Raw genomic sequence first — 15,739 nt, 5'->3', positions numbered from 1 at the left:
TGATAAAGGTCACAGAAATAAATGGCTAAACTTCATCTTCTTACATAGGGAAAAATAGCGCCAACACAAAACAGAAATAAATTTTTTGTGTTAAATGAAAAATACGGCCCTGACTTCTGCCTTGTAGCACTAAGGGCCGTATTACACAGCAAAATGAAGAGGAGAAAGCGGGCGTTGACCTGTCAGCCTCATTTCCTGTGCTATAAAACGCACAGACAGCAAGCGGGAAGGGCCGCAGAGAGCACCGGGAGGGGCTGCCTGGACAATCCTTAGATCGCCTGGGTGGCCCATTGAAGAGAGCAGTGGTCTGTTGCCACCGCTCCTATTACATGCAGGGACAGGCAGCAGACCCTCACTGACATGATTGTTTTCATTCAACATGTTGAAAGACAATGATCAGCCGACATCTTGTGCATGTCGGCTGATCGTTGCCTTCTAATATTACCTATTACACCAAGCGATTATTGTCTAGAATGGCCAGTACTCGCCCAAGTAGGGCCAATAATTGTTTGGTGTTACAGGGCCCTTAGTTCTATATAAGAGTCCAACCAGAGAGCAGCGTCTGCTTAGAGACTCCACATTGTTGTCCATGGGAATGGGACATGTTCATACACTAAATAGCCTCTTTATTAGATCCTCTATCTAGTGGCCTGTTAGACCTCAGAACCCCTTTCAGTGACAAGTTATTTCCATCCACAGGATTCCCTTTTAAAGTTCTACCATGATCACACTATTCAAATACTCTCCACATCGCTACATGAGAAAACTTCACAAGGTTAGCAGGGAAACCCCAGCCTCAGCTAGTCTAGTTCCGATGACCAGGCTTTGCTCTGATCACTGGATTTTCTCATCTAATGTGGATTCCCATTGAAAATGATCCACAGAAAACCAATCACTAGATTTTATGCTGCAATTGAGGTCATCGGTCTAATGTTTATACTGGGCAGATCAAATTAAAAGTGGTTCCAATAGTTAGGAGATTCACTACAGATTTCATGTGCAAGCATCCACACCAATACTGGTGAAATCAGTAGAAGTGAAATGTAGAAGATATTATAGTGGTGACGCACCTCCTTAGGGATGTAATCTGGTGGCAGCTTCTCCAACATGTCTTCAACTAGCTGATATACCATATCTTCTCGGGTTTCCCCCATTTTCCCATTGCTTTCCTTAGGCTGGATGTTGGATATGGTGTTCAGGATGTCAGCAGCTGCTCTGCTCTGATATCTGTGATACATATTGACAAGTCAGAATAGTGAGGAGATGACTTTGTATACACATAGGGAATAGGTTGCACTTAGAGTCGGTCACACATATCTGATTCTTTAATGAGATGAATAGAACTGTATCTCCTTACGTAATGTCGGCATTGGGGTGCAAACCAAACACTTGTGGGGAGTCGATCACTGGCAGAGACTGGATGTAATTCAAGTATTGGTCCACAGTCTTACACTGAGGGATCTTATATCCAGGGTAGAAACAGAAATTCGGATCAAATATCTTCTCATTGACCCAGACCTAGCACACAATAATATACAAAACAGAAAATGTTCACAACAGAACAAACCAATGGAATAGGGTGGGTGCCCGTTTCAACACTCCAAAATAAGTGAATAGTATTTAATGACACACCAGTGTGCGCTGGTGTTTCATTAACCCTTAGAGGACCGGGACAATTTTGCTTTTTAATTTTTCCCTCCTTGTGCTTAAAAGTCCATAGCACTTTTCACCTAGAGACCCACATGAGCCCTAATTTTTTTGCGCCACTAATTGTACTTTGCAATGACGGGCTGAATTTCTTCATAAAGTACACTGCAAAACCAGAAAAAAATTCAATGTGTGGTGAAATTGAAAAAAAAAAACGCATTTCTTTTATTTGTTTTTTTTTTTTCGTTTTTACGTAGTTCGCCCTGGGGTAATACCGACTCCTTATATATGTTCCTCACAACAAGTCATTACAATTACAACAATATGTAACATGTATAACTTTCATTGTATCTGATGGCCTGTAAAAAATTCACAAACAAATAACAAATATATGTTCCTTAAAATCGCTCCATTCCCAGGCTTATAACGCTTTTATCCTTTGGTATATGGGGCTGTGTGAGCTGTCATTTTTTGCGCCATGATGTGTTCTTTCTATCGGTACCTTGATTACGCAAATGCGACTTTTTGATCGCTTTTTTATAACAATTTTTCTGGATTTGATGCAACCAAAAATGCGCAATTTTGCACTTTAGGATTTTTTGCGCTTGCGCCATTTACCGTACGAGATCAGGAATGTGATTAATAGTTTGGGCGATTATGCACGTGGCGATACCAAACATGTTTATTTATTTATTTTTATTTATAACATGGGAAAAGGGGGGTGATTCTGACTTTAATTAGGGGAGGGGGCTTTTTATTTATAATAACACTTTTTTTTTCTTTTACACTTATACTAGAACCCCCCCCTGGGGTGAGGGTTATTCCCCCTGGGGTGAGGGTTATTCCACCTGGGGTTAGGGTTATTCCTCCTGGGGGATTTCTAGTATAAGTACTCTGATCTCTCATACAGATCTAGGCTATGTTCACACTGAGTATATTTAAGGCTGTATAGCAACGAAAACAAGGAGTGGATTGAAAACACAGAAAGGCTCTGTTCACATAATGTTGTAATTGAGTGGATGGCCGTCATATAATGGCAAATATTTGCTGTTATTTTAAAACAACGGCTGTTTTATTGAAATAATGGAAGTTATTTACCGTTATATGGCGGCCATCCACTCAATTACAACATTATGTGAACAGAGCCTTTCTGTGTTTTCAATCCACTCCTCGTTTTGGTTGCTATGAGGACCTGACATGAGGACCAAATACTGCCTGAAAGTTACGTAGTGTGAACCTAGCCTTATGCTGCATAGATATGCAGCATAGATCGCTGAGATAGGTACATTGATTGCTTCCGGCTGCTGCAGCCGAAAGCAATGGAGTGCCGAGCCGGGATCAGCCCCATTACGGCGCAGACCTCGGACGGAGTAAGATGTGTGGATCGCTCCTCCGGGACCGCTAATAGCCGCAGTCCCAGGCTACGAGCGGCACCCGGGACCGCGGTGGTTCAGAGCACGGCCCCCGCTCTGAGCACATGGAGGAAGCCCTGGATGTACGGGTACATCCAGGGTCGCCTAAGGGTTAACCTTTTGAGGACCAGGCCCAAAATGACCCAGTGGACCGCGCTAATTTTGATCTTTGCGCTTTCGTTTTTCCCTCCTCCCCTTCTAAGAGCTCTAGCACTTTCAGTTTTCTATCTACAGGCCATGTAAGTGCTTATTTGCTTACATATTTTACAGGAATAGTTGTACTTTGTAATGGCGTCTTTCATTTTACCATAACATGTATGACGGAATCCCAAATATATTATTTATGAAGATATAAATAGGTGAAATCGTAAATAAGAATGCAATATGGTAACCTTTGGGGGGTTCCTGTGTCTACATAATGCACTATATGGTAAAAGCCACATGATACCTCTATTCCATAGGTCAGTCTGAACACAACCATATGCAGGTTTACACAGATTCTCTAATGTTATACATATTTTTTTAATGAAATTCTTTTTTCTGGCAATTAAATATTAATAAAATGGGCCTATTGTGACGCTTATAACAGTTTTATTTTTCACCTACAGGGCTGTATGGGGTGTCATTTTTTTCCGCCATGATCTCTAGTTTATAATAATACCCTTTTTGTGAAGATCGGACGTTTTGATCACTTTTTATTAATTTTTTTTATATATATGATGTAACATAAAATCGGTAATCCGCTCACTTTTTTCCCTCTTTACGTCTACGCTGTTCACCGTTCGCAATGACGCTTGTTATATTTTAATAGATCGGACAATTACGCACGCTACGGTATATTATATGTTTATTTATTTATTTTTATATGTTTTATTTATATAATGGGAAAGGGGGGTGATTTAGACTTTTACTGGGGAAGGGGTTTTGGGGTAGTGTGTTAGTGAATTTAACCTTTTTTTTCACATTTTAAGTCCCTTTGGGGGACTTGTACATTGATTAGTTTCACTGTATACACTGATCATTGCTACGCCATAGGCATAGCATTGATCGGTGTTATCGGCGCTCTGCTGATTGAGCCTGCCTGTGCAGGCTTAGTGACCAGAGCGCAGATCGGACCGCACGGAGGCAGGTGAGAGACCTCCGGCGGTCCGTTTTAACGATCGGGACCCCCGCAGTCACACTGCGGGGGTCCAGATCGGTAAGTGACGGGGGACTTCCCCTGTCACTTACACTTAAACGCTGCGATCACGGCGTTTAAGAAGTTGATGTCACGCTGCAGCGATTGCACTGTCATTAACGGTGAGGTGCCGGCTGCTGATTGCTTCATAGCTCAGGACGTACCGGTACGTCCTATATCGTCTAGGGGTTAAAGAGTCACTGTCGTGTTTTTTTTTTTTTTTTTTTTTTTGCAGAAATTAATAGTACAGGCGATTTTAAGAAAATTTGTAATTGTGTTTATTAGGCAAATATGCCATTATCTGCATTCAAAAAGACTTTTTCCAGGTCCCCCTCTCTCTCATTCACTGCTCATTATCAGTAAAATCACGTCTTGTTTACATCAGACGTGCCCTGTCTGTTCTATGGAGAGGGGAGGGGGGAAGAGGGAGATTAGTCGCCAGCAGAGAACTAAGGATTACACAGCCGGTATTCAGAGGTCAGAGAGGTCAGTGCTGACTTCAGAGGAGGTAGCTTGGGGATGTAGCTGTAAATTAACTCTTTGTTGTCCTGTTTTGGTGCCTCCCTCAACCATGAAGACAGGGGGGAGAGCTTCAAACTGCTTTTTCATGATAAAAATGCATTTTTTGGCTGATAAACCCAATTACAAAATTTCTTAGAACCACCTGTACTATTGATTTTTGCAAAAAAAAAAAAAAAATTAAACAACAGTGTCACAATTTTAATACTATTCACTTACATTTTGGACGTGCAAGCAAATAGCGGGAAAAAAAAAAAAGTCAAACTCCTAGATGCCAGCGCTGCCTCAGAGGAATCACAGGAACGATGATGGTAATATTTAAAAAGTTTATTTAGAATACGCACAGAGTATTACGTGTTTCAAAAGCATAAGCTTTCTTCCTCAGATAGTTGTGCAAACTATAACTATCTGAGGAAGAAAGCTTATGCTTTTGAAACGCGTAATACTCTGTGCGTATTCTAAATAAACGTTTTAAATATTACCATCATCGTTCCTGTGATTCCTCTGAGGCAGCGCTGGCATCTAGGAGTTTGACGCTTTTTTTCTGCTATTTGCCCGCACTTCTACGGGCCCCTTTAGGAGCATCCTGGTCTGTCTCTCCCAGCTAGCTGCAGCCCTGAACACAGACGCCAAGTTGAAACAGGACACAGTACCCCATAAAGGGGTGATATGCAACAAGCCCAAGGGGCTTTAAGGTGAGCCTCCATCTACCTTTCCATTTACCCATTGGTACCTACGGTATCACACGAGGCGCTGCCTCCCACCTTTTGCTTTTTTTTCCTTTATCCTATCTACATTTTGGATGTGCTTTCTCCCTCCTCATTTTACAATAATATACAACATATGTTTATCTTATACATAATGTAATATTACTACAGAGCTAAAGACGGTGTATGAAAAGCACCAATATTGGCATCGGTGCTCCACTGATTCCATATCTTCTACAGACTCCAATAGCTAGAGAGTCAAAGATAGGAGGAGCTCACTCTCCCTGGCATCTCCTCTTATATAATGGCCAGCACATAAGTCACAATGTTATCCATCCTGCAAGAGGCTGTGACACCGACTATCTGGGATTGATTTCTGGCAATTGTTGGGTTGCTTCCACTTACAGATTATAATGCAGCCATATTCACTTTCATTAGTTGCTGCATGTTGTGAATCAACTGTCGTGCTGCCTGGTCGCACTACTCCATCACTCCAAATGTGCCAAATTTATAACAGGATTCAACTATTTTTCACTTTCTGGCCAGTTTTACACAAGTGTCACAGACACAAGTATTGACCTAATCATGCTTCTGATAGCCTCAACTGACAGCTGTAACTTTGGGTCATCAGAACAGCAGTCATGCTGGACATGTGTCGATAATACATATGCAGAATTGGCATTGCATACACCAGTGTAGGGCCGGTTCTACACATATTACCAGTTTCAAACATATTACCTGTGAATATTTGCAGCAAAAATCAAAGGTAATATGTTTGAAACTGGTATAATGTGTATAACCGGCCCTACACTGGTGTATGCAATGCCATTTTTAGTAAATCTTTTCCCATGTGTCAGCTGATGCTTTACTGTGTGAATGAGGTTATGCTTTGTATACAAGCAGCACTATTGTGTGTCTTCACACAACAAAAGGCAAAAGATTTTTTTCTTGCGGGTCAGGAGACTGAACTGTGTGGGGTGGAGGATGCTGGCAAGTTTCTATTTTTTAGTGTTGTAGCCATTACCCTATACAATATTCTTCTGTTTCTATGGATACATGAATGTACAGTGTGTGTGTATATATATATATATATGTATGTACAACCCTGGCTATGTGCTAGTAATGGACGCATGACAACTGTGAGAAAACACTGATTATTACTATAAAGCTATCTACTGTGTCTATATTTCTTCTAGTTATCACATCTATCTTTGGCCTTATTCACATGTCCTGAAAAACAACTGAACGTGTGAATGAGGCCATATCTCTCATATCTATCTATCTCTCTTATCTTTCTATCTTATTTACCTACCTTGGCAAAACAATCGAGGAGACATTTATCATACTGATCAGTGACGCGTCCTCCATATTGCACTTCTCCGATCATGTACCTCACCGCGCTCCATGACATTCCCTACACAGAGGAAGAGGGACAAGTGTCAGAAAGAACACTGGTTCTGATGATAGACACTGATTCATATGCTCTTGGGACATACAACTGCTTTGGTAATGCTTTGCCTGCAACGAAATTTTACAATGGTGAAAGCAAATCCTGGAAAATGCTGTGTTTTAGTGGAGTAGATCAGCATACTGGAGTGTAAACTACAGTCCTTGCACCTCAACATTTTCTACTTTAGATTAACTAGAGTGACACTTAAATAGGAGAGGATGCAACCAGATTGCTAACCAAATACACATGTGGTGGACGTGTCCCGTGATATCTCAATATTGGAATGAAGTTTTTGAACTGATTTCCAAGGTCTCTTCCTCCATCTGTAGAAAAGATAAAGCCCTTGCCATCCTTGACATCAATTTATCTTCCTTTCCTTCCCATACAAGGACTATTACTCATCATATCCGTATTGCAGCCAGGTTATCATTGGCTCATGAATGGAAGTTGCCCAATCCTTCTACGATTTCAGAAGTTATTAATCGTGTTAACTCACAATACTCTCATGAGACTTGTCTATCTCCCGTCTCATTACCCAAAGTGAAGGCTTTAAAAAACTGGAAGACATGGATCTCTTCGCCCGTTGCGAAGTAGATTTTATTATCTGTTTATTTTAACATATGGAGAATTACTGTGCTCATTCTGTTTTTGGCTGACATACTTTTATGTATCATGTGCTTTATTTGTTATTCAGGCCTGTTTATAGGCCTTTGTTGTATAAATTTTCAAAACGTAATAAAAAATTAAATAATAAAAAAAGTGACCACAGACACAGGGGGCATAGCTGGGGTGACTGGGAATCCATCAGATTATCCTGGTATTAGCAGCACGGCAGAATAAATTGTATTACACAGATCGACGACTATAACAAAGATGATAGCTCACCTAACCCCTTTAGGACCAAGGCCATTTTTAACAAGGTCTGCAGGAATATTTCTGTTTTTGCTTTCCTCCAGCCATAACCTTTTCTTCTGCATGACCACACCAGGAGTGGTTTTGCAGGATAAATTGCAGGATTCAAAGGCATGATTTTGGAGCTCCCAATGTATACACTAAATGGAGATCATAACAGATGCCTAACAGTGGCAACTGTCACCCATATACTTCAATTGCTTCTGTTTAACATACAACTCATAACCTTTTCAATAGCTTTTCATGACATATGCCTTAAACTGAGGCGATGTAGGTAATTTACAATAACTAGAGATTCACAGGTTGAGTACTACTGACCTCTAGGCTACCATGTATGTATATGTTTAGACAGATTTCTTTTTACTGGACTCCATGAGATGGCATAATGTGGTCTACTCCACTATTCCAAACCATATAACTGTATAAGAATTTATTCTGTAAGAATTCTTATAAATAGCAGACTGTATAAAATACCAAAAGCACCATCTTCTACTGTTGGTTGTCATCCACGTTTAGACTATGTTCACACAACGTATACTTTCGTATAACCATGGCCGTTGTTGCAGATTGCAACGTCTATGATTAATACAAAAATATACGTGCCATTGCCACCTATGGAATCCCGGACGGAGTGTATACGCATGGTATACACTCCGGCCGCTCACTCCATAGTGTGCACTGACAGTTTTTTTTGCGGCCACTATTCACTGAATAGCGGCCGCAGAAAAATGTCAGTTTTCTACGGCGCCGCGAGATTCCATAGAGGCCAGGTAACGTATATTTTCCTATTAAGCACGGCCGTTGTTGCAATCGGCAACAACGGCCGTACTTTTATGAAAATAAACGTAGTGTGAACATAGCCCTAAGCTGGAAACGCACAGCTTTTTTGGGGGGGAAACTGACACTACACTTTTGTGCCAAAACCAGAAGAGGATCCGAAAGAAAAGGGACATACAAGTCCACCCTTTATAATTTCCATCTCATTTGAATCCACTTGGTGATTTTGGCACAAAAACTGCTGTGTGTGTTTCAAGCCTTAGCACTAACAGATATCAGGAAATAACACAACACGAAATGAAAGGATATCACATAATGAGGAGAACTAGAGTGATCCTTGATGATGATGGGTGTTTGAGTACCTTTTTTAATGTGGAAGAATAGATGCTCACAGCCCCACCAAGATCATACGACTGGCTGCTCTTTAGCATTGATTACGCTATGTGAGATAATTTTTGAGGAAATTGTACCATTATGAGTTGTCAAAACAAAACTTTAGGTGTCTGCAGCCACGATGAAGGGTCTTTTATGAAATGACGCCATTGGATATATTAAGGTTTTTAGCAGAAAATTAGGAGATGTTGGATTTCTAAATTGTAAGAGATGATTCAGGAGCGATCATTCACGTTGCTTTGCCCATTCACATCTCTAGTTGTGACTATGTTCAGTCCATTTCCTTAGTGTATACAGTGTCTGTGCAGAACTCAAAATCATGATCTAACAAAAAACATCTGAGAAAGGGACTGAAAGTTGTCACTAGTAGAATAGGCCAGGAGCACGTCAGCATACGTTTTTGACAGGTTGCTGATGAGATACAGGAAGGCCTTAACACTAAAATCTAACTTACATTAGGTATTTAAAATAAAATAGCTGCCCCACATCATGATTTTACATTGTTTTCACTGCACTTTCTGCTGCCAGGTGCCATATGTACGGAGAAGCCTCTATGATGAACTTTGGTGGACCTTCTGATCATGCTGAGGGAATTAATATGTCTAGTAGTCCCCTGAATGTCTATATCAGGGTTCAAAACTACAACTCCCAGCATGCTTAAAGGTTGTTGGCACATGCTGGGAGTTGTAGTTCTGCAGTAGCAGAAGGGCCACAGGTTGGAGAACACTACTGTAAAAGTTTTGTCTTTCCGGAAACTACAACTCTCAGTATGACCTTACAGTTAGCTATTGTAAGACTTCAACTATAGTGGGACAAGTCACAGTATGATCTAGCAGCTAGTTATCATTAATCTACAATTTCCAGCAAGCACTAACAGCCTTTGGTCCCAATTCATTGTTCTAATGACATGATGGGAGTTGAACAGCTGTGGGTTAAGGAATACTGTTTTGAATCAGATTTCAATGTTCAACCAATAACTATTACAACAATTTCATATGGGGAAGAAACAGGAAGACTTCAATTTTCTGGGGATTTTAGCTTGTTTTAGGGGCTGATCTGAGCATGTGGCACAGGAACAGACTTACTTTCCTGACGCCGCACTCATCCAGATGATTCTGAATGAACTGAATGCTCGTTGTGAAGTCTACAAAGTTAAACTCGTAGGGAACATTCCAGCCAAGAGCCCCGTATTTGCGCCTTTCCTGCCAAGAAAAACAAATTGAATGGTGAATAGAAATTTACACTTACAATTGAAATTATAGTAGAGGAACTTTACTGTAAAAAATCTCCCACACTCCAAAAACATACAGAGGTTTGTTAGTAATTTAGGTTGTAGTACACTGAATAGTATTCCCAGTCATGCAGTTACGGATCTAAGGCTTTTCCCTCATTTTTCATGTAAATGTCAAATAACCTGCACAGCGGAGTGTAGAAATGCCACGGTATACAACAGAGGTTTCCACATGGGTTTGCTGCTGACATCCAGTAAATCCTGGCTAATCCTGGTAATTGTTCTCCTTAGGCCAGCTCGCATGCTCTGCGGGGGCTCATTGGTAAATTTGATGGATGTCTGTATAGAAAGGAAATCACATTGCATCATGATAAACCCTAATCAGCTTCCCTTTTTAGATATAAAAGTTTACATATACTTTGGCACCCACAGTTTTTCTATTGCTCCAATGCACCTAAAATAAAAAAATAAAGCTACTGTACAGTCAGTCTTAAGTAGTGCATACAGCTCCTATGCAGATATAGTTGTCTTCATGGTAACAGACTACATACAAAACCTTGTGTGTAGTCTGGTCCCGCAGGCTGCTATTAATTATATATAAACATAATGGCTATTTCACTTACCCTTCCCTACAGATCAAGTCTCAGGGACATGCCAAAATACGTATTAGTGGAAAAATTCCAACATTTTAATACTGATATTATGGGCACAGAACAGCATAAAACATCTTTATATTACATCTTCATCTCCTCACATGACACTTGTTTCTTTAGCAAATTTTGCATTTTGACCCACAACATGACATACATCGCAGGGGAACAGGTCTATGATATACCTGCTGCAGAGTTGTGGGGAACCGTCTGTGTGGCTCCGTTGTCATCCACACCCGGAACGTCTCATGAACTGTTGAGGTTTCTATGGTTTCAAGCAATTCATCCATAAAGTCCAGGTCCAAGTGACAGTTCTGGAGCAGGACCCATCCTCCCTGTTATACAGATAAAGCATTTGTCAGAATGAAAATCACTGCTAGACCTTCCCTGAGAATGTGAAAGATGTGACAGACCAGGCAAACGGCTGAACTGGAAGAGATTGTAAGAAGCCATTAATCCTATAGGGGCCGAAAGCTTTTTATGGATAAAGCTGTTTAATAGTGAAAAATGGACAAAGGTTAATTTACAGATTCCTGAATATAACCTGCAGTGTAAAGTATGGAGGATTTCATATTGATTATCATGGCTTCATTCTGGGACCTGTTTGTATACATTGTAGTAACAATCAATAAATATTGGGTTTATGTGTGACCTGCTGCCTCACATTATTTGACTTCAGCAGATGAAGCTGGAAAGACTGCTATGTTCTGTGATGTCCATTCAGGATCTCTAAATAGCTGGGTGCTCAGCCTTGTATTGGGCTGGTAAAAAATACGCTTGGTGCTGATTCTTCAGAAATATAGATGGGATTTTTCTTAAGAGTCTTATGGGAATAATACTACAGCCTGTAATCTTTAGTTAGCATCCAGATTGTTAAAAAGAAATAAAAAGTGACATAAAAATAACACTTTCCAGAGAGTCGCCACCTTCTTCATCAGACTAAACCTTTAAAACATAATGCTCTTAGAGTGTCACTGTCATTTTTTTTTTTTTTAGAAATCAATAGTACAGGCGATTTAAAAAAACTTTGTAATTGGGTTTATTAGGCAAATATGCCCTTATCTGCATTCAAAAAGACTTTTTCCAGGCCGACTCTTTTACATCAGACGTGCCCTGTGCAACCTATGGAGAAGGGAGGGGGGAGGAGGGAGATTAGTCGCCAGCAGAGAGCAGAGAACAAAGGAATACACAGTGGGAGCTGTGTGAAAGCTGGTATTCAGAGGTCAGCAAGGTCAGTGCTGACTTCAGAGGAGATAGCCCAGTGATGTAGCTGTAAATTAACTCTTTGTTGTCCTTTTTTGATGCCTCATCTCCCTCAACCCCTCCCCTCTCCATAAGAGAACCATGAAGACAAGGGGAGAGCTTCAAATAGCTTTTTCAAGATAAAAATGCATTTTTCGGCTAATAAACCCATTTACAACACTTCTTAAAATCCCCCGTACTACTGATTTCTGCACCAAAATAAAAATTAAACGACAGGTACACTTTAAGTCTTTAAGACTTATTTCTTTATAACAATAAAACATATGGATTTTAGCTAAAGATTCCTGCATGAAGAACAAAGAAACACTGTCTAAATTCCTTGAAGAACCCCTGTCAGCACCTAGTCCATATTTTACCAGTCCTGTATAAGGCTGAGTACCCATCTCATGAATGGTCCATTGAAGCAGAATGTCACTGAGAAAATAAGAGTCTTTAGGAATTAAAGTATTCACACAAGCAGTCTAGGTGAGTAGAACACCTAGAAGACAGGGGCTAAAATGTCAGAAGGGATCCTGGCAGACTGGGCAGTGTATACATCCATGAAAACATTGATGTAAGTGCCCATTCATGTGATGTCTGTAGTGAGGCCTCATATGTTCTCACCAGTTCTGTTCCTTAGATAACACTTTTTACGTAGTTGTCATTGGTTTGGGGTGTCCTTTTACTTCCAACTAGCAGCTTTATCTTGTTTTTATAATATTGTTGAGGTTGGTGATTTATAAAGCATATAACGGAGCTGAATCTGTCAATGAGCACAGACTTACAATGAACCTAGAAAGAGTCCTTGTCTGCCTGCTGTTTCTTTGAATAGATATTGTGATGGGTTTGGTAAATGACCTTTTCCCTTCTGCATCATCTGTTCAATGTTCTTGTGTTGTGTTCTGATGGTGTCTGTGTCGCACACTCACCTGTTGCAGAGACATCTGTATGAGTCTGCGTGTGTAAAAGCTTTGTCCTTGTCCCATTGATGTGGTTCTACATTCTGTATCAGAGCAGACAGCAGGTAATACATTTGTGAGTACAGCAAACATTTTGAAACGTTACATCCTGAAGAGACACGTTATCAATGCCTATAGCCTGTAACAAAGCTGGCGATAATAGTGTGAGGAGAAGAGGCCCCTGACACTGAAGCATTATGTACCACCCGCTCCTGCCCCTCCAGACTGACCGGCATTGTAGTCTATGTAGAGACCTTACATAGTTGGTACAGTTGAAAAAAAAGACACATCCATCAGATTAACCTTTTTAAATTTGCACTATGCCCTATTCACAAACTTCCACCACTGGATGTGTATTGTATTTATTATGGCTTTTCAGTATTCTGTACCTCTTGTCAGCTTTTCTATACCCTATATAAGACTGCTTCAACCCTACTCAGTATTTCTATACCCTATATAACCCTCTACAACCCTACTCAGTATTTCTATACCCTATATAACTCTTTACAACTCTACTCAGTGTTTCTATATCCTATATAAGAACACTACAACCCTACTTAGTATTTCTATACCGTATATAACCCTCTACAACTCTACTCAGTATTTCTATACCATATATAACCCTCTACAAGTCTACTCAATATTTCTATATCCTATATAACCCTCTACAACTCTACTCAGTATTTCTATACCCTATATAACCCTCTACAACCCTACTCAGTATTTCTATACCCTATATAACCCTCTACAACCCTACCCTATATAAGACAGCTTTAACCCTACTCAGTATTTCTATACCCTATATAAGACCGCTTCAACCCTACTCAGTATTTCTGTGGATTATACAGACTTCTATGAGGGGTTTAGTGTGTTTTATTCACTGGGGCGTGTAATTCTTCTAAAGAAATCCTATTAGGACTAATGTAATGTAATAATGCCACTGTATATTGGGTTTGTGCACATGCTGAAATAGGTTATAGAATAGACACCTGTGTAGAACAGACTGCACCCTGGATGAGACGTCCACAACATGTCCCCTGTATCACCCCTGTCTCCTTACTGCCTCATTCTGCACATGGAGGCAGAATTAGTTGTGCTACATCCCACAATTACTGCCTATGGAGCAGGGGTTAATGAACCTGCAGGGTCCTGGGGTTTGATAATGGCGGCTTTGTCCCTTCAGTACTCACCAAGTTTTAGCTTCTTGGCGAGAGCTTCAATCTCATTTGTGGGATCAGAGCCCATAGAAAGGAGACAGATGAGTGGGGTGTGAGAGTCACTTTCTTCCCAAGTACTTGTAAGGTTAAAAACATCAGGTTCTGTGTACTTTGCGCTTAAGGAATCTCTAATATATTTCCGAGCTTGAGGCAGAGTACGATCAGGACACCAAGCCCTGTTATGTGAGCAGAAGAATGACAGATTACACCCAGTACGATATAATGTGATGCTAGCATTTTAGCTGCTAGATGTCTCATCACCAAGGACTATACCTATGCAAATAAAGCTAAAAGGATTAGCTCAACAATTTTTTTCCCCTTCAAATGAACTGATGCCAGAAAGTGCCGGAGGTTTGTAATTTACAATGCACAGCGTTTAAGTGTAAGTGACAGGAGCATCTCCTGTCACTTAACGATCGGGACCCCCGCAGCTTGTCTCGATTGTATGGCCTGACTGCTGGAGGTATAGAGCTTACCTCCCCAGGCACAGGCAGGCTCTATCAATATTGTTCCCACACTGTGAAGGACATGAACAAAAAATGGTAAAAAAAAATGAGCTTGCTTTTTTTAAATTACATTTTATGTATAAAAAAGTTACTAAAAAGCGATCAATACGTTTGATCTAGAAAAAAAATATTACTAATAAAAACTAGAGATCATGGCGCAAAAAATGATGCCTTATACAGCCCCGTAGGTGAGCAGAAGATGGGGGAGTAGTACCAGGGAGATCCCCATCACCAAGACCCTCCTGGCCAACATCCCCCATCTCCCTGGTACTACTACCCCATCATCTGCACATAGTATGAGCAGATGATGGGAGTAGTAGTAGTGTGTATCTGTCCCACTGCACTGAGCAGGGAGGAAGGGGCGAGGTAGATGCACTGGCACCTCTCTCCCTCCTTGCTCAGTGCCCTCCATTTGGGGGGCAAGCATTCTTGCTCCCCTAGTTATTCCATAAATGTACTGCATCAATAACGCATAGTGTACATTACACCACATTAGATTACATAGACTTTCATAGCCAATACAGTGCCATAGACTTATACATATAGGGCGCCCACTGCTGGACACTCCTTAGGAATTACACCTGATTCGTTACACGGTTTTTGAGAGATTTTGAAGTCTCCCTGATCTACTAAATTAAGGGAAATAGCACAATATGTGCATTTCCCATAATTAATGTATATTAGGAATTTGTCTAACTTTAAAAAAGTAATAACATATTAAAAAATACTTTTTACCGAACTTCTTTAAAGAGTCACTTTCGTATTTTTTTTTTTATGCAGAAATCAATAGTCCAGGCGATTTTAAGAAATTTTGTAATTGGGTTTATTAATATGATGAGATATAGTGGTAAGGGTTCGCTGCACCTCACTAATGTATATGGAAAATCACCTACTTCGAGTGCACTACTGTCTCAGCGCTAGGAGAAGAGTATTGGATAAT

The 15,739-nt window shown here is 40.5% G+C and overlaps 1 protein-coding gene across 13 annotated transcripts in view; it reads right to left on the bottom strand.

Annotated features, from left to right (window-relative positions):
• Positions 1–15,739, bottom strand: part of DNAH8 (dynein axonemal heavy chain 8) — a 176,269-nt gene that overhangs the window by 3,939 nt on the left and 156,591 nt on the right. For all 13 annotated transcript variants that reach the window (XM_069954878.1, XM_069954875.1, XM_069954872.1 and 10 more), the window contains 8 exons: positions 14,267–14,469; positions 13,047–13,120; positions 11,061–11,210; positions 10,409–10,564; positions 10,080–10,196; positions 6,775–6,876; positions 1,358–1,518; positions 1,071–1,227 (listed from right to left, as the gene is read on the bottom strand). In XM_069954878.1, the coding sequence (XP_069810979.1) occupies positions 1,071–1,227; positions 1,358–1,518; positions 6,775–6,876; positions 10,080–10,196; positions 10,409–10,564; positions 11,061–11,210; positions 13,047–13,120; positions 14,267–14,469 (1,120 nt within the window). The remainder of the gene's footprint in view (positions 1–1,070; positions 1,228–1,357; positions 1,519–6,774; positions 6,877–10,079; positions 10,197–10,408; positions 10,565–11,060; positions 11,211–13,046; positions 13,121–14,266; positions 14,470–15,739) is intronic.

This window comes from Dendropsophus ebraccatus, chromosome 15 (assembly GCF_027789765.1).
Source record: "Dendropsophus ebraccatus isolate aDenEbr1 chromosome 15, aDenEbr1.pat, whole genome shotgun sequence".
Classification (NCBI taxonomy): Eukaryota; Metazoa; Chordata; class Amphibia; order Anura; family Hylidae; genus Dendropsophus; species Dendropsophus ebraccatus.
This window is presented reverse-complemented; position numbering and strand designations above follow the sequence as displayed.